This window comes from Pseudorasbora parva, chromosome 3, assembly GCF_024679245.1.
Source record: "Pseudorasbora parva isolate DD20220531a chromosome 3, ASM2467924v1, whole genome shotgun sequence".
In the NCBI taxonomy this organism is placed as follows: Eukaryota; Metazoa; Chordata; class Actinopteri; order Cypriniformes; family Gobionidae; genus Pseudorasbora; species Pseudorasbora parva.
The window spans coordinates 42643549-42663664 of record NC_090174.1 but is presented as its reverse complement, the minus strand read 5'-3'; the positions used below and the strand labels follow the sequence as shown (position 1 = coordinate 42663664).

The following is a 20116-nucleotide window of genomic DNA, read 5'->3' as shown; positions in this document are numbered from 1 at the left end:
AGACTTTTATTTTGAAATGTAATTGCCGTGACTGTATCTAACCCTACCGCAGCGTACTTCACAAACATACAGAGCAGCATTTCAATAATTTTATTATTCATAAGCTGTACATGCTATAGTATGATCACATTGCAAAGTGGGTCAGAAATGTAAGATGTTGAGCGTTGGATCTAATCATTCAGTTGCTCTAGTATAGACGACAATACCACTGTAAGTACAATAGCATCACAAATCTGACACAAATCTGTTAAATATACAGTTAACGTTAGTTCCGCGTTAGCAGGCTAGTATGTACAGACAGCTGCTAAATATCTGACATAACAGCCATTTACAATAGTACGCTGGTTTCTATGCAATTTGTGTTTAATTTTTTTAGTGCTACAATTTTTTCTATTATATAAACATCAGGGTCATTTCTAAAGGTAGAAATCGCAGTGTCTTAACTTAGCGAGCTGCCTACATAGACAGCATTTTTAGACATCATTTCACACACTTATGGTGTCCAAAAATGTTGTCAAGTCAGGCAGTCTACTAGGTTTTAAAACGCAAACTAAGGCATCACTGCAAATTAGAGTTACTGCACTGCATTGCAACATATCAATCCATGAACGAGGCTTTTTATCCAGGTCTTGATATAATGCTTGCAGCTTCGTTAAACTCAGCTCACTCTTGTCGTTTGTTTCTGTATATTATAGCAGCAGCAGAAGCTGATCAGATTCAACTCTTGAATGAGGATCTTGTGATGCTGGACTGCAATACATGTGTCATTCAATGGAAAGGGTTCCAGAGATGAAGATCTGAATGTATTCTTAGATGTCATGCTGTGCCAAAGCAGGACTCATTCACCTCTCAAACTAATGTAGAAATGCTTTATGAGCATTGCATGAAAACTGTCCACCCACAGACAGACAAACTGGGGGCGTCATAGAGGCCAGTTTGAGACAAGAATATTTTATATTTATAATACGCATCTAGAGGCATAGATTGGTCAAGATGTTCTCTGCTCTAAAGAAGCTTGTCGGCTCTGAGCCGGCTGGTCAGGTGAAGGACAAGAACATCCCTGCTGGCCTACAGTCCATGAACCAGAGTCTGCAGAGAAAATTCGCTAAAGGGGTTCAGTACAACAGTAAGTCAAATGCCTGCTTAAATGTATAATAAAGGATAATTAAGAATGTTTTCTTTGATTGTTTTGTTGATTCTTAGCTTGAATCAACAACAAAATCTACATTTCCAATGCATTCGCAAACTGTTAGACTAAATTGTAACACACAGCATGTCACAACAAACCACGTCTGTGTTCCTGGAGCCCCTGGGCGCTGTGTGCTGGGAATAATGTTGTTATCACAAGCTCTAATATGTTATGTGTGGTTTTTCAGTGAAGATTGTCATTCGAGGAGATAGAAACACAGGAAAAAGCACTCTGTGGCACCGGCTGCAGGGTAAGAAGTTCCAGGAAGAGTACATTCCCACTCAGGAGATCCAGGTCACTAGTATCCACTGGAGTTATAAAAGTAAGCGTGATTTTTTTATGGAAATCAAAGCTTCTGTCATCTTGTCTTGATATTGTTGAAATCTTTATACTTGCACTCTTAACCATCTCAATTGGGATTGATGGTTCCATGAAGAACTTTTAATGTCCATTGGGCAAAAAGGTTTCTTTATAGTGAAAACACGTTATTTAGATTCAAATGTTCTTCACACTAAGATCAAATGGTTTTTTTTTAAAGTATTGTTCACTAATTGTTAATGGAAATAGCTCTTCTATGGCATTACTGTAAAAACTCCCTTTATTTTAAAGAGTGTGTAATAAGATGCTTTTGCACTTTTGTTTGAAAGACATGACTAAAACTAATTGTCTAATGATTTTTATTTCTTTCCATTTGTGCATCTTAAATATGCTTAATAGATTTACTTCAAGGTAAATATGCAGTCTAGCAGCTTGTGGAAGTAGATTAGATCGATGGCTTTAAATGACCCTTATTAAATGTTAGATATCTAGTGATTTCTAGAGTTTGTTTTCCCTATTTATGTACATCCATCTGTCAAAAGCTTTCACATTTACATGGTGGAACCTGTTAGCGGTAATTTACAGTGAGACCTCCTTCCATTGACAGCGGGCATGGCTCTACTTGTATTCAACATTTTACTTGAAGTGCTGTGCTCATTGCCAAAACATACTTTCTATTCCCTGTTGTTCCTGAAAAGAACAGTATTACATATAATTGCATATTATATTACTTGTGCTATAGTTTTCCTGAAGCAATCTTACAATTTTAGTCAAGGTTTCAGCACCACAAATAATCAGTATTTTTACAATTATTCATATATATATATTTTTTAATATTTAATAAATATGAATTAAAATGTATTTATTTTATATATATATATATATATATATATATATATATATATATATATATATATAATTCTTTTTTTTATATTTTTTTTTATTAAACAGGTTGTGTTTACTTTTGTACAGTACTTTTGTATTAGGAAACAGAAACTCAAATAAAAAATATGTAAACACACACACACACACACACACACACACACACACGCACACACACGCACACATATATATATTTGTCAAAGTAAAAATTTTAAATGAAGGGTAAAAAAATTATTCTTTGACATTTGTATTTGGACTTAGAACTGTAACTTAGAATCAGATTATTTGTGGTGCTGAAACCTTGACTAAAATTGTAAGATTGCTTCAGGAAAACTATAGCACAAAGTAATATAATATGCAATTATATGTAATACTGTTCTTTTCAGGAACAACAGGGAATAGAAAGTATGTTTAGGGGTGTAACAGTATATTGTATAACGATGTCTATCACAATACAAAAATGCAACAATATGTGTCGCGGATAGTGCCAATCTGTATTGTCTATAGTTCACCCAAAATAAAAATAAACTGAGAAAAAAATCAAGTTTACAGTTTTAGTGTCAGTGCTACATTTAACTATATATAATGTTAAATATAATTTAATAATGCAGTGGGGGGATATTTGTGGGTCCCAATAATGGCAAATGTCTTTTGCTCCCAATAAAAAGTGGCCTACATTATTTTAAATATATCTTGTCAGTGATAGAGTTCAAGCATATTTATCTAAAATTATGATGTATTTTCAGCTTCAGAATCATCAATATTTTCATTCTGATGTCCCCATTGTCCTGTGCATTGGGTTACCAGCACTATGTCCAAGTCTATTAATTTCCACCCCCAATGTAATAACAAATTTAGCATTTTGATAAACAGTATATTTTTTGTAAACCCTTTACCATATGTTTTGGAGTATAGCAAAAATATTATATCGTAAGGTCAGTATCGTGACATGAGGGTATTGTTACACCCCTAATTGATATAAATGAAAGAAAGTTACCTCAGTTTTTCCGAACTGCTCAAATTGTTGTCATTTCTACTCAGCTACTGATGATGTGGTGAAGGTGGAGGTTTGGGATGTGGTGGATAAAGGTGAGTTGCCACCAGCCTATTACAAGTCTTTTCTCTTAGCATTCTGATCAGATGACTGTCATATTCATCATAAGGCTGGGATACACTACAGTGTAGTTTATAGTTTGGGCCTGATTTGCAGTCTGGATGAGTCAAAAGTTAGCCATCAGATATTGTGCTGTCAAAGTTGACAGATTTCACAGAAAATCACATTGTATGATGGGCATAGACTCTGTATATAATTCCATCCATTCGGAGGATATCAAGTTTGATATTTTGAGCCACACTGTATTAATTTTATGTGTCTTCCTTCTAGTAACGTGGCACGTGTTTCCGTGCAAGTTTGTTGTGTTCAGAGGGCTTTAAAGCTACACTGTGTAACTTTTTTAGTTTATTCTTAGCTAAAAACACTTAGTTCTTTCAAAAATATATGTGCTCATTAATGTATATTTACTTCTTTTAAGTAATAAAGTATTCTGGTAAGTTTATAATATTCCATTGAAAATACATACGGGTGAGGGGTTCAAATGCTGGTCGCCATGTTGCCCCTCCATTTTGAAAGTACATTAGCCAAAGAGGGACATACCTGTAAATTCAACCTTCGCCTTTCGCGTTTTAACACTCGATGGCACCATGTCGAATGTGAAGAGGGAGATTGCCATGTTAATCTTGGACTAAATCGGCCACCGTAGAAGTTAAAACGAAATCAGAATTGAGAGGAACAGAAACTATTATTCACTGGATGGTCATATACCTTTTCACCACTAGATGGGGGAAAATATCACACAGTGTAGCTTTGAAGTCTGTTTTGTGTATGATGTCCAGTTTTTCTCTGTAACCATTTACAAAGTCTGCTAGTGTGTAATGCCTATTTTTAGAAAATCTGTTGAGATTTTAAATATCATGTAGTGTATTCCAAGCACTATGCATTTTCTTGTTTATGCCTTTTAAAGTTTAGTGTACAGGCAGTGCATGTCGTTGTATAACTCACATCCTCCATCTCATTCTGATGGTCATACGTGAAGCCATTTCACTCAGCCCTCCTTCATCCCCAGTCATTTATATTAATGGTATTTTTCTTACTTGCTGTCCAACCAGGCCAAAAAATCCCCCTTCCTGAAGGTGTAGGTGAGAAACTTATTAGATTGTAGACATTAGGCTGTGACTTGCCTGTGCTTGATCTGTTTGTTGTGTTATCCAAGTGCAAACTGACGTTTCACTGACTGCATTGTGGCAGAACTACAAATATATCGAGTCTCACGTACACTTCTAGGCTAGAAGTGTACAAAAACAACCATAATGATATGCAGTGTGCAGTAATGATACCGCAGAAAAACTATTCTTGCTAATACCACTAATGTCACTTCCTTTTTGAAAAAGGAAGAAGCCACATTTTGTTATCTGTTTTTGATGCTCTGGATGTTTCTGGAATTTGTTTTCAACTAATTTGACATATTTAATTTTGATCTACATTATTGTTTTAAAGTTTGGGGTCGGAAAGATTTGTTTTTGAAAGAAGTCTCATATGCTCACCAAGGCTGCATTTGATCAGAAATACAGTAAAAATGGTAATATTAAAATAACTGTTTTCTATTTTAATAAATGTATTCCTGTGATGGCAAAGCTGAATTTACAGCATCATTACTCCAGTCTTCAGTGTCACATGATCCTTCAAAAATTATTCTAATATGCTGATTTGGGGCTCAAGAAACATTTCTTATCATTATCAATGTTGAAAACAGTTATGCTGCTAAATATATTTGTGGAAAACGTGACGCTAGATTCTTCTGTTTAGACTTCAAAAGAATAATTTATTGAAATAGCAATCTTTTGGAACATTATACATGTATTTAATGCCATTTTTGATCAAATTCAGCACCTTGCTGAATAAAAGTATTACTGTCTTTCAAAAAAAACAAAAAAAGACTGACCCCAAACATTTAAACTGCTGTGTTACAATATTCTGCCTCTGACATTTTAGGAAAGGGGAAAAAGAGAGGTGAAAACTTGAAGTTGGAAAATGAACCTCAAGAGGTAAATCTATTGTAGTATTCTAACAAAATCAGGTGTAACTGCAGTTAAAAATGCCCTTCACTGTCTAATAGTGAGGATTTATGACATTAATAGTGACATTTGAAATAATGTTTAGCCGGAAATGTCTCTGTGCTGTTAGCAGACGGAGAGTGAACTGGCTTTGGATGCTGAGTTTTTGGATGTGTATAAGAACTGCAATGGTGTGGTCTTGATGTTTGACATCACTAAGCAGTGGTAGGTGAACAAAGACTCTCAGCATCTCCAGAGACTACTTCTCCATCGTGCAAAACTCAGCGTGTTCTTTGGTATACGAAACGTCTGCTTTATTTGCACCAATAGGACTTATAATTACATTCTGCGGGAGTTGCCCAAGGTACCCACTCATGTGCCAGTATGTGTGTTGGGGAATTACCGGGACATGGGAGAACACAGAGTCATCTTGCCCGATGACATCCGTGACTTCATCGCTGGTCTTAACAGGTTAGATCATTACAGTCAGCATAAATATGTAAAAGGACACTTATTATGCATTCTTGATATTATTACAAACAATTTATCAGGTTAAAATCAAAATATATTTGTGCTCCCCCCCTCCCCCCCCCCCCCAAAGTTTTTACAAACCATTCATATCCTATTTTTTTTTACCCATTAACTTGGACATATGTCGTATTATAGTGGTAAAATGGGCTGTGAATGCTGTTTCATTTGACTTGTTTGTGTTTAGGATTGGAAATCATGGAATATGTTCTCTAATGAATTTTTTTTAGTGTTTAATAATTCTCAGCGGGCTTTATTGATGTTTGATATCTTCATGATTTTGTAGACCTCTTGGCTCATCTTACATCCACTATGCAGAATCTTCCATGAAAAACGGTTTTGGCTTGAAATATTTGCACCGATTTTTCAACATTCCATTCTTGCAGCTTCAGGTAAGAAGGCTAATTGTTGTCTTCTGAAGATGTAATCAAATAAAAACTCAACCAGCTACCAGACAAAGTTAATGGTTATTTGTTAGTATTAGGCTAAATAAGCTGTCTTGTCCCTGGCAGAAATTAGATAAGAAGTCTTTCTCTGCATGTTTGCCCATATCACAGTTACTTTATTACGCTAGTTGTTACAGCTTTAAATTAAACGATAGTAAAGGAAACATTTACATTTTTATCTTTCACAGAGAGAGACCCTGTTACGACAGCTAGAGACCAATCAGCTGGACATCGATGCCACTCTAGAGGAGCTATCAGTTCAGCAAGAGACCGAAGATCAGAACTATGATATGTAAGAAGTAAAAACACCCCACAAACTTCCTGTAGTTTCATTTCACCAACTGGATAGTCAAACATTATTCTGATTCAAATATCAGCAACTACACTACGATTCAATAGTATCCATTTCTAGGTGCCCTCGAATGAGTTAAAACAATATGTTAAATTGTTCTCTAATATCTACATAGAGGGTATATGGCTTATTTAAGGGCAAACTTTGTTTTTACAGGTCCATTTACAACCCTATAAATTGTCCCTAGGATGTAATGCTCAATTTGTGCTTTATTTGGAAGAGTCATAAATATTAATGTTGAGCTCTGCTCTGATTGGGTTATTTTTTAGCAGAACACAGCAGTTTAGTTGTTCAGCAAAGTGGCTTGTGAGTTCTGACCGTCCTGACAGAACACAGACCGACTGAATGACACTAAGCAAAACATCTCAAATGGAGATTGCTAAAATGCAGCTTATTTGTGTATTGGTGGTTTTAAATCATTTGCATGCGAGAGAGAGCTTGTGTGCATATGGTTGCTAGATTGAACATGTTTAGGTAAAACACCAGATAGTATACGTGTTCTTTTCACAGAAAAGCTCTGATTGGGGGATTTAAATTACTGAAATCTGGCAACCGCAAGCATGAACGCTCTTCTTTCCCCCCGACAAAACCAAAACCAGTGTTTTTTGTTCAAGTTTTTATTTTTTAAACTATATTTTAGACTCGTCTTTTTTATAGTTTATATACTATAAAATATTGCAAAACAAAAATATTTATATAACGTTAGTCACAATGTAGGCTACGCAGTGACTGTGATGTAGCCTAATCTGAAATACAAGCATGCAAAAACATCATACTTAAGTTCTCAAAAATATAAATATTGATTTTTACAAAATGACTAGAAGCCTTGTCAAATGACTATCGTTAACTTATATGGTGAAGAAGGTGATGTTAGCAACTAAACGTCAACTAAACTAACGTAGTATGACATAAGTATCTGCGGTTGTATTTTGTAATACAAAATAATATTAACCTTTGTCATTAGACACTATTTAATTTTGTATGGTACTTGGTGTTTCCTATTTTTTACTGTACTAGCATCTTGCATTATCTATACAATGATGTCTCTCTAAGAAACCATCCATCCATCCATCCATCCATCCATCCATCCATCATCTTCCGCTTATCCGGGGCCGGGTCGCGGGGGCAACAGTCTAAGCAGAGACGCCCAGACTTCCTTCTCTCTGGCCACTTCCTCCAGCTCCTCCGGGGGCACCCCGAGGCGTTCCCAGGCCAGCCTGGAGACATAATCCCTCCAGCGTGTCCTGGGTCTTCCCCGGGGCCTCCTCCCGGTGGGATGTGCCTGGAACACCTCCCTGGGAAGGCGTCCAGGGGGCATCCGAAATAGATGCCCGAGCCACCTCAGCTGGCTCCTCTCGATGTGAAGGAGCAACGGCTCTACTCTGAGCTCCTCCCGAGTGACCGAGCTTCTCACCCTATCTCTAAGGGAGCGCCCAGCCACCCTGCGGAGAAAGCTCATTTCAGCCGCCTGTATCCGGGATCTTGTCCTTTCGGTCATGACCCACAGCTCATGACCATAGGTGACGCTGAGCGAAGCTTGCTTGAAATGGGCCGAACAAATTAAGATTTTTAATCAAACTGTTGTGGTACCCGATTATAATAAACATCACCCATGACTGTTGACATTTTTTATCTGTGGGAAGGGTATGAAAAGTCCTCACATCTCCTGCACAGCCTGGAACATGACATTTGTGTCCACGATCTGCCATTTTCACCATCCTCGAGTGTCGCTTGTTTACCTGCACAACTCCCAATTATTCAGCTTTAGTTCCGCCTGACAATGAACATGTTCGGACCGATGCAAATGTTGGGGGCATACATATTAATGATCCCAGCGATTCCCCACAGGTGGCGTTATGTTCAGGGTGCGAACTACGGGGGAGCTAGGGGGAGCTCGGCTCCCCTAAATAAGACATGGGCTCCCCTGAAAACCTGATTTGTGAAATTTTGGGGGGTCTCAAAAATATTGACACTGTGTTATTTTGAGGTGCAATTTCATTTTTATGTAATGTAATCATTGTGGATTATTATTTGTAAAATTGCTAAAAATATATAATTAATTCATGCATGACGGCGATTTAAATCTAATTCACTTCAATAAAGATAACATGCTGTTCTTGTCATGACCATCAAGGTGTGGTGGCACTGCGGTGCAAATTCCACTCATGTTTAGTACATGTCAAAGCAAAGATTCGCAGAAAAAACAAAAACGAATATCCACTTCTTGATCTTGGATTTCTGGAAGAACAGAAAAAGAGGCTGACCTCAAGCCTCTGTGGTCGCTTCTGTGTTAAGGCATGTTATTCCCAATTATGTGTTGTGGCTGGGTTGATATAGGTCTGTGTGACTGTGTGAATATACACGTCCTCTTTTGTGTATAGGGATGCACCCCCCCCCCCCTCCGAAAAGTGGGCTCCCCCAAAGGCCACAGTATAGTTCGAACACTGGTTATGTTGAGAATCCCTTATTTTTCCGTGGTGTTTATCATGCAGGAGATTTACATAAGAAGTAGGAGGCAATGGTGTTTGAGACTCACAATATATGATGTCCATCTAATGAACTCTTATTATTTCACTATGGCAAGGTTAATTCAATTTTTTCATTCTAGGGCACCTTTAAATCTTTTCATTATTGATTATTGAGCAGGAAATCAACATATTAGGAGGATCACTGAAAGATCATGTAACACTAAAAGTTAGAGTAACGGATGCTGAAAATTCAGCTTTGCCATCACCAGAATAAATTGCATTTTAAAATCTAGATAAAATAGAAAACAGTTATGTTAAAATTTTAAGTTGTTGCTGAACATAATAGACTTCAGAAACATTTGTTTTAAAATTTGGTTTGTGAACTGCAGTGGGTTCCATCTGACTATTAGGTGTCTGTTATAACTTTCAGTTTCCTGGAAATGAAAGACTCTCGTAGTAAAGGCTACAACTCTCCCGGCCCTGCTAACGGACAAAGCCCTTCCTCAGGCACGCAGTCTCCTGTCGTTCCTCAGAGTGGATGCTCCACTAGCAGTTCCAGCCCCTGTAGCCCCCAGCAGCCTCCCATTCCCTCCCAGATCCTGAAGTCTCCATCTCCCTCTCCGTCCCCTCCTCCCCCACCTCTCTCCTCAACCCAAGAGTCTGTGACCTCTCCCTCCCCTTCTCCTGCTCACCCTGGCCCAACAGTCTCTTCTCCAGCTCAGGCTCCTGCCTCTGCTCCTCAAATCCAGAAACGCAGCTTCATCTCCAGGCTCTTTGGCTCCTCTCCTGCCCAGGAACCTCCAGCTGTCACCCAGGGTAAGTTTTTAGCACGCTGCTTCTACCTGCTTGTGCTTATCGTATTAGAAAACACTCAGGTTAGAAACACTGAGCTTTTAATGGCACTTAAAACATCTTTTATGCCTTTCTCTTCAAATGTTCAGTGTCTCAGTGACTCACTGTTAAAGAATTGCCCTAATGCTTTGAACTGCAAAAGGGATTTGAAGGCTGAGAGGAATTCATTCACACACACACACACACATCCTCTCTCAGAGAGAGCTTTCCTCGAGCGAGACCCACAAAGCCGTGAAAAATGGGGAGGATTAGGACTCGTGCAGATCATAAGGATGTGTTGTGGGTCAGTAGAAAATCACAAGACTTTGTGCATTCCTGAGCTTTGGAGAGGATTTTATTAGCTCTTGCACCCCACCTAAAGGAGCTTGGATATCAAGCAGTAGTTATTTAGTGAAGCGCATATCAATGTATCTAATTTTTTTTGTCATTTACCAATGTTCTTCTTTGGAACTCATTGTAATTGCTGCTGTTTATATATTTTTAATGCAAGATGTATTTGCCCCAGATCATGTGACCTCACACTTCTTGGATTTCCACAGAGCCAGATCCAGTATCTGCAACGACTCTGCCTACAGTTCAGAGCGTGGATGATTTTGTGCCAGACGAGGGACTAGACAAAAGCTTCTTGGAAGACGGTCTGCCTTCTAACACAAGACCGGTTATGAACACCCATCCCTCTGCTGCGGGTACTGCAGATAGTGACAGGTACACCAAAGGCAAATAACAAAGATAAAATACGTGATATGCTATTTTTTTTTAGAACGGAATGTAATCAATATACGCTACTGTTCAAAAGTTTGGTATCTGTAAGATTTTTAAAATGTTTTGTTTTTGCTCACAAAGGCTGCATTCATTCGATTTGAAAAGTTATATTATACAATATTTTTTTACAATTTAAAATAACTGTTTTCTAGTTCACTTAAAAATGTAATTAATTTCTGTTTTGAGAAAGCTGAATTTTCAGCAGACATTACTCCAGCCTTCAGTGTCACATGACCCATCCTAATATGCTGATTTGTTCAATCAATCAACTTTATTTATATAGCGCTTTTACAATGACGATTGTTTCAAAGCAGCTTCACAGTGTCAAACAGGACAATATTGCAACAAAATTTGATTTGGCTGTACAGTCGTTCTGGAGCAAACAGTGATGTTATCAGCTTATTTTAATTTATCATATAGCGACAATGTTGGCAGATCAGTATTATAGTTTATAGAATTAAATAAGACCTAATTAATTAGTTTTATTTGTATATTTAGTTTAATAACTTGGATCATAATTTTAGTTTCCCCAACTGAGCAAGCCAAGCCAAAGGCGACAGTGGCAAGGAACCAAAACTCCATCAGGGCATAATGAAGAAAAATGCACCTTGTTGGGAGAAACCAGACTCAGTCAGGGTGCCAGTTCTCCTCTGGCCTATTATCAAACAGTGTATGATTATTATTATGGCAACCTTACAGGTCAGAAATCATATTACATTGGAATATTCAAAATTTCTGGGTATCACGCAAAAGACAGGTTTATTGAGGATGGCGCGTTGATTACACAAGAATATGAATATTTTAAAGATCGGAGTTGTCGCACTGGAGACGTGTTTATTGAGGATGACGTGCCAGTGAGGCAAAACATTTTTTTTTTTTTTGTTCTGCTTTATATTTTTTTTAAACCATGATACAGTTTTTCAGGATCCTTTGATTCAATGGAACAGCATTTTTTTTCAGCAACATTAGTAATGGTGTTACTGTAACTTTTGACCAATTATAATTTGAATAAAATTATAATTTTATTTTTTTTAAAAAAAACTTTAAAAAAAACTTACAGACCCCAAACTTTTGCATGGAAGTGTAATTTTACTTAAAATATACTTATACTTTAATTAACAGCTAGCGGTTTATTTTGTTCAAAACTATGTGAGACATTGTAGCTGATGTTCAGTAGAAAATAAGTTGCATTTGCATTCGTTCTTGTAACATGTTTATTTTAGTGATGGGGAAGCAAGAGAAAGGAACCCCATGGTTGCTGAGTTCCAGGATGATTTGGACCCTGATGATACAGAACTTAAACCCAGAGCTTCTGTTGTCAGTAAAGGCTTGGATATCACTCTCTCCAGTGATGAGGAGGATCCAAAACCTGTTGTAACTCAGGATGAAGAACTTGACCCTGAACCTCACCTGTAAGTTTGAATTCCTGCCTTTTATTAAGGCACGTTCACACCAAGGACGATAACTACAACAACAACTATAAAATGTTAATAATCTTTTCTATGAGAATAGGGAAGTCCACACCACAGTTAAAACATTATCAATATTGTTGGAATCACTTTCAGAATTATATTTTTCCAGCTGGTGAATGATAAAAACAGCCAATAAGAATCATTCCTGCTTTAAAGGCCCACTGAAGTGCTTTGTACCGTGCAGCATTATTCAATCTGTTGACATAATTTCCCCTAAATCGGCTCCAGCTATAAGAAGCTCCTCCCCTTTTTTTACGGCCAATAGCGTTTCATTAATACACCGTTTGATTAGAGCCTTTCTGTTTGGTAAAGTCATCCAACCACAGTTTCCTCCTAATCTCTAACTGTTTATCATCATAATCGGATAATCAAAGCTTATTTATAACCTTAAGGCTAACATAGTCATACTAAAAGTTAAAAAAAACTTACATTTTGATTTCAGGGGGCCTTTAAAGAGGTCAAGCATTTAAAACTGCTGACGAATCAACTGCAATGCATGCTCATAATAAACAGAACATTATTTTACATTGGTGTGGTTGCTAATATAGTTCTCTTTATAGTTTATAGTCTTCTCTGATGTGAACAGGGCTTTAATGATAAACTAGATTTAAGTTACATTGATAAGTGAGATGTTGATGAACTAGTAAATAATAGCTGATGTGTTGTAGGCAATAAGTTTGTTACCTGAAGCAAACACCTGAAGGTTTTCATGTTAATTGTTAATAATATTAACAATAATATTATTCAGGGTGACTCTGGATTCATTGACACTGGAGGACAAACCAAAGCCTATCCACAAAGAGCCAGCAATCCAGATCCAGAGCATAGAGACTTCCATTCTCAGTCCCACTCCAGTACACACTACTCAAACGCTGCAGACAGCGTCGGACGCAGCAGCCTTGGCTGACCCTCAAACACAGGTCATAAAACATAAAGAAAGATCGGCTCAGGCAGAGTCCTCTGACACAGACCCAGACGTGCCTGTGGCCAAACAGATGCTTTCATTTGTCATGGATGACCCTGACTTTGAGAGTGAGGAAGAAGTCATACAGAAAGTGAATGAGGTACTGAAATCATAATGACGACGATGATGATGATGATGATGATGATGGGCATTGTAGTTCATGTTTTGGTGACTTCTCTGGATATGGATAATTGTTAAATTTAAGGTTTGAATAACCAGAAAAACCTTTTGTTGCTTGTTCCAGGACGCTTTCCCAGTTAGAGATGATATCCCTGATATATCTGATGATGACATCAACACGGCTAAAATCCCTGAGCCCATGAAACCTACTGTACTTTCCTTTAAAAGCAAGAATGACGGTGACCTGTTTGGCCTAGGAATTGAGGAGAAGTCGATCAAAAGCAAAGACAGCAGCGATGAGCAAGATGGCAAGTCTTGGAATAATTTTGTAATATGAAACAGACTTTAAATGTAAAGTAGGGGTGTGACGATACCCTTATGTCACGATTCGATACATATCACGATACAATATTATTGCGATACTCAAAAACATGGTAAATGGTAAACAAAAAACTAATTTGGTATTAAATTGGGGGTGGAAATTGGTGCTGGTAACCCAACGCACAGGACCATGGTGACATCAGAATAAAAATATTCATGATTCTGAAGCAGAAATACAGAATTATTTTAGACAAATATGCTTGCACTCTGTCACTGCCTAGATATGTTGAAAATAATGTAGGCCACTTTTTACTGGTAACATTTAAAAAAATTAAATAAAAAATTATATGAAATGTATTAATTTATTTATTTTTCTCCAAAAGTGACAGTAAATGATTTCCCCCCCCCCCAAAAGAAGGGCATTTATTTGAATAGAAACACAGAAGATTTCTATTCAAATAAATGCCATTCATTGAATTTTTATTTTTAATTCATCACAGTTTTCACCAAAATATTAAGTAGCACAACTGTTTTTAACTGTGATAATATTAATAATAATAAATCTTTCTTGCGCATCAAATCAGCATATTAGAAGGATGTCTGGCATTTTAAAATATAGTCAAATACAAAGCTCTTTAAATTGTAACATTTCACAATTTTACTGTTTGTACTGTATTTTTGATCGAATAAATACCTAACCCCAAAAATTGAAAAGTCTATATGTGTGAACATATGCAAATTAACAGCTATCTGTAATTTTTTTTCTATTATTATTCTCATAGAAAAAGAAAGCAAACATTCCAAGGAAAAGAAGAAAAAGAAAAAAAAGAGTAAAGAGGTAAATTATATTACATTCCATTACAACCTTTCATAAATGAAATTTATGTTTTATGACTATAATAGTTAGTTATATAACTATTTCGTTTTTCATGTAGGATGATGACAAAAGTAGCAAGAAGAAACACAAGCACAAGAAAAAGGAGAGAGATGAGGTAGCTGGGACCGCAGATGAAAAAGAGAAGAAAAAGAGAAAGCTACGAAGCAAGAAACCCGATGATCTCGAAGCTTTTCTGGCCGGAGAAGAAGGCTTAGCAAAAAGAGAGGAGGGCGACTATGAGGAACTGTAACACTCTGTCTCTGCTAAAACAATGTTTGTGCATTGGTAGCACAAGCTTGAAAAAGTTCTCGTCAAAAACCACAAAACAAGCTTTCTTTAGCAGACAACATATCTTACTGACAGGTTAAGAAACGTTTAACGCAGGTTTTCCACTTGCCACAAACACTTCCCAATCCACCTTCCATGCCTGAAGAGGTTGGAAGGGCTGGCGTAGTTCACACTCTTTGGGCTCAAACTGCAATAAGTGGAGAAGCCATGCAAAATTGCTACATCTTGCATGCAATTTGACCTTTGTACTTTGTTTTTCAGATTGAAATGGACTATTTTCACTCACTCATTGTGCTTTCTGAATGTTTACATACCCGCTTTTATATGGTTGCAATACTTTCATCATCACATATGTGAACCAATGTATGTTTATCATTCATTTATTTTATTGCTTTATTAGTTGCCTTGTGTATGTGGATGAATTGGTATTTATGCTCAATAGATGTTCTGAGAGCTTGGCTTTGTGTAGTTTTGCTGTGTTTAGTGTTTGAAATGAATATACTGTACTTCATGGTAGGATTATTTGTTTTCCCAAAATATATTTAAAAAAATACATATTTTAGGAATGTTAAGAAATTTGATCAATAAATGATCACTATGATAATGGAGTAGTTACGACATCAAACATGATTATTCTCACACTCTTTAAATCTGGAAATACCTTAAAGGAGACTATGGTGAAATGCAACACTTAACTTTAAAGAGCTCAAATAGACCAATGCGTGTGCTTGGATAAAACAATGAGATCTATCTACTGTGTCATTATGCAAACTTGTGTTTTTCTTTTACTTTTTTTTAATTTGTATGTAATTATACAATTTAGAATTTTTACACTCCATTTTTTTGTCTACTTTATTGTTTTATGACGGTAAATTACAAGAAATAACTATGATGTATTTGTCATCTAAGGTTTTTTTTGTTTGTTTTTTTGTGTGCCTAATTTTCAATGGAATCATGATTGAATGAAACTGTGCTGTTGCTTGAAAACTGAATTCAATACAAAAATACAAAAATATTTTTGCAATGTGACTGTGTAAGTTTTTCCTCTTTTTCAGTGTGGCTATATCATAAATTTCACTTGTTTTAAGTTGTTTTCTTGTACTAATAATCAAAGTAAGTTAGCAAAGACGGCACACTTTGGGCAACTCACAGATATACAGTTTAGCTTCCACAATGTTTTTTATATATGTAATCTTACATAAAAATTGTGTTATACATTGTTTATTGAGGATTTATTTGTTTACATTACATGAGGTGGCAAATGACATTTGTTTTTTGTACAGTTTATTAAGAAAACATATTCATATGCTCTGGCATATTATTAAAAAGAGGAAAACACACATTTAAAAAAACAGATTTGTTTCCTAAACCAGAGCAGTTTAACTTTTACATTAATCATAAATGCAATAGCAATGATGTTATTTATAAGCATTACATTGTATGTTCAATTACATAACAAACAACTATTATTACCTATTTTTATTTTAAATATTAAGTGTTGAATATAGTCATGCTGCTATTGGGAACTTTTCTGTGAAATAAAAGTAAAAAATAGCACTAGGAAATGTACATTTACAGCCGACGGCTTGGCTGACGTTCAAGCATATTTTCTTTATCTTCAGTAAGTGTGACTTCCCCATTCCTCCTTTCTTTTGCCTCAGACTTCATTACTTATGATGTCTGCAAAATTAAAGGATTCGGTTAAAATGTTTTATTAAGATCAATAAGTCAATACAGCACATTTTTTTACATTAACTCATCAAAATAAACCAATTTAACAGTTTTATTTTTTCCACATTAGTTGAGATTCAGTCAGTTTAATATAATTTTCTTGTACAGCCATCTTGATTATAATTCAAAATCTAAGGCAGCGACCGATTTGAAGTATTTAAAAGTTGAAACTCTTACCTTTGCATCTACATGTTTCCCTATGGTCAGCAAAACAGAAGATGTAAACAGATAAAAAAATACACATGTTAGAGATGTTCAAATCTCAAAGTGTTTTTCAGTATAATGTGATGATAAACTAAGGTGGATTGTGTGAGCACTCACTGTTTAAATAAATGTGAGTTGAGATGGCCATCAAAGCAAGCAAAATAAATAAAATCCAGCGGAGAATGGACCAGACAAAGTTAAATTGAGCTGTAACGTAGATTAATACTCTGTATCACTGCACACTGTGTTTAAGATTAGGAATTTCAAATATTTAAAATGAAAATTGTTGAAAGTATTTCTAAACATATACAGTGTTGAGGAAAGCATCTAAAGGGAAATAGACAAGTAGCATTTCATCTTACCAGAGGTAAAGTAATCCTCTGCCAGTTTAACAATGACCTTGTCTTCAGTCATGAACCCGCACCAGTAGACTCCGTCCCCTTGTGAGAGTGTCTGTACGGAGACGGTGAAGGACTTTCCATCATCTTGCACTTTTATATTGCCGTCCTCCAACTCATTGACACCTGGCCGGAATGAGAAGCCCGTACAGCAGCTTTCATCCTGGACATCTCTTTTGCACCACACCCTTCTGTTCTGAGATATATTCCTATTCTCATAGGGGCAGATGAGTTTCTGTAGATAATCAGATGTGGCGTGTCCTGTGGAGAAAAAATGGCATTTGTCCTCTGTGAGATGGTAGTTGAGTTTGTATTAATTTAGTCTGTATGCGTGTATTGACCTTACCTATTAGGATCATTAGCAGAGATGCTGTTATTAGATTCATGATGGCTGAAAACAGACTGCTTGAGTCTCTAAGGATGTACTGGTCTTAAATGTTGTAGAAGAGGAAACAGATACAGGAAATAACTCGCCACGAACACATTTAGAAGGAACATGTCTTTTACTTCCCTTAACACAGACAGTCTGGTCATCATTTCATGAACCATTTCTTAAACTGTTTCACATTGTATTGTAAACTTGCTGTCTTTAGCACATGGGATATTGGCCTATTTATTAATATGAAAAATGTTTTTTGTTTCTTCTTAATTGTTTTTATCTATCTTCATTCATTTGAAAATGTAAAGTACTGTATATGTACAGTTTACATATATATTTTATGCTTCTAAAGCTCACCACGGCTGCGCTCATTTGATCAAAAATACAGTAAAAACAGTAATATTGTGAAATATTATTGCAATTTAAAAAGTTTTCTATTTTAATGTTTTACAATAGCAAATTTGACTTTTCAGCAGTCTTCAGTGTGACATGAGAAATAATTATACTGCTTGTCATGAAGTGGCTATAATGCACATAAAGGAGTAGAACACAAACACAAACTTTATCAAATCCAACAATAGAAAAATCAGGACTTTGCAGGGGGAAAAAAATCAGGATTAAAATACATGGAGAGAGTAATCTAGATCAGGGGTTTTCAAACTGGGGTCTCCAGACATTTTCAGAGAATAAAAAGACAAAGCAAAAATGGTTAAAGTCTACCGAACATTCTAACTGTTTTTTTTTCTAATGGGTTTTCTCACTATAGTGCCCTTTATCTTGCTCACTGGGGTTGTAGAGCAGTATTCTTAACGCAGTAGATAAGCTGCTTACACAAATTTATTGTGAAAATTGCTTAAATCATTTTTTATTGAAAATATTTCTTCTTCAAGTGTATACATCCAACATTAAGTATAGCCAATTTTATGTTTGGAAAAAATGTCTGTTTACTATTTATCTAACAGTTTAAATGTTCTTTTACACATAAAAATATACAGATGGATTTTAGGAAGGGGGTCGTGTATAAAAGGTCCATCATGTTTGGGGGTCCCTGGCATCATAAAGTTTGAAAAACCCTAAACAATCAAGAAATCAAGACAACCAAGAAAACTAACTGGGAACACAGGCAAACCAGAACAGGGATAACAGAATTAACACACACACAAAACTGAAACTGCTTTGGTGCTCACTTATTATCAGTGGTGAACACAGTTGTGCTGGCCATCCTCCTGTGTGCCACTGTCCTCGTACGAGAGGACATTATATTTAAGTGAATTTCTCTGACACAATACTGGATGTACTGTAAAAAGCACATTCAATCTTTTTTTGTTTTGAGGTTTTACCAGGACAACAACTTCTCCTTTAAAAATGACTGAATGATCAAATGTAGCACTCTTAACTAATAATATTTTGTAATATTGTTTAATTATCATTCAAATCATCTGACTAATTTTCAAATAGTTTGCATCTCAGGAAAATGTTGTTTCTAATCAAAATAAGACTTTCTGTTACAAAACAGGGCACTGATATCATATATGTCTTCAGAACACCGTGACTTGAATCATGTTTATCAGGCATTTTGGGGACACAACAAGCAATTAAATACACATACACAAAATACACATCAATGTTTCAATAAAATACTGATGTGGAAAATACAATAAAATGGAAATGTAAAACTACACTTGTATGGTAAGTTACCATTATTACACTTCAAGAATATTATTGCTTCAAGAACACATTAATATGAAAATTAGATATACAGCGTGTATAGTTGCATGAAATGGGAAAACCAATATAGCCATTTTACCCGCATAGCCTATTGCATAAAGTAAAATGTATTCGGTTATATCTTTCATAACAGTTAAGAATCATCTTTAAACAAAGTTTAGTTAAAAAAAATGAAACTTGAAAATCCTTTTAAATTCAAATTTGAAATTTGTCATGTTATTTCATGTCATGTAGCCTTATGAGTACAACACATAACATATAAATAAAAATATATTATTAACTAAAAAAATTAAATTCCCATTTGTTTCTAATGCTCTAGTGTTAACAATGTAATGACATAATTAAAACGTTTTCAAAATATGTTTCTTAGGAGGCTATAATATTTCTGTGGAAATATTCCTTATTACTACCTATGTTGAAAACAGCTGTGCTGCCTATACTATTTTTGTATAAACAGTGATAGGACTTTTTTTTAAAGGATTCTCTTATGAATAGAAAGTTCAAAAGAATAGCAATTATTTGAAATAGAAATATTTTGTAACATTATTACTACAATCATTGCCACTGTTGGTCGGTTTGGTATATCTTGCTGAATAAAAGTATTAATATATATTTCTTACTGGCCACAAACATTTGAACAGTATTGTATGCCCTTCTAAATAATTTTTTAATTACAATTACTTTTCCTAAGGATTAATTACAGACCCCGTGCTGTGGCTGTGCCGA

At 35.7% G+C, this 20116-nt stretch overlaps 2 protein-coding genes across 6 annotated transcripts; one reads left to right on the top strand and one right to left on the bottom strand.

Moving 5' to 3' along the window:
- The first annotated feature begins 42 nt into the window (after positions 1-42).
- Positions 43-15979, top strand: rabl6b (RAB, member RAS oncogene family-like 6b). 4 transcript variants are annotated; one of them, XM_067438943.1, is made up of 17 exons: positions 43-210; positions 696-1126; positions 1377-1511; positions 3431-3478; positions 4556-4585; positions 5439-5491; positions 5634-5725; positions 5831-5971; positions 6315-6420; positions 6663-6766; positions 9725-10110; positions 10686-10851; positions 12132-12320; positions 13129-13444; positions 13589-13772; positions 14568-14623; positions 14721-15979. In XM_067438943.1, exons 2-17 carry the CDS (start codon positions 994-996, stop codon positions 14910-14912), a joined length of 2331 nt encoding a protein of 776 aa, XP_067295044.1. In that variant the 5' UTR covers positions 43-210; positions 696-993; the 3' UTR covers positions 14913-15979. The 4 variants fall into 4 exon arrangements, with proteins under 4 accessions (XP_067295044.1, XP_067295043.1, XP_067295046.1 ...); XM_067438942.1 differs by having other exon boundaries at positions 5631-5725; XM_067438945.1 differs by lacking the exon at positions 4556-4585.
- A 131-nt stretch (positions 15980-16110) lies between these two features.
- On the bottom strand, positions 16111-20110 carry si:ch211-102c2.4 (uncharacterized protein LOC568178 homolog). 2 transcript variants are annotated; one of them, XM_067438947.1, is made up of 6 exons: positions 20096-20110; positions 17630-17713; positions 17248-17544; positions 17003-17092; positions 16859-16878; positions 16111-16630 (listed from the first exon to the last, which is right to left on the bottom strand). In XM_067438947.1, exons 2-6 carry the CDS (start codon positions 17667-17669, stop codon positions 16622-16624), a joined length of 456 nt encoding a protein of 151 aa, XP_067295048.1. In that variant the 5' UTR covers positions 17670-17713; positions 20096-20110; the 3' UTR covers positions 16111-16621. The 2 variants fall into 2 exon arrangements, with proteins under 2 accessions (XP_067295048.1, XP_067295049.1); XM_067438948.1 differs by lacking the exon at positions 17003-17092 and having other exon boundaries at positions 17249-17544.
- Between the last annotated feature and the right edge of the window lie 6 nt (positions 20111-20116).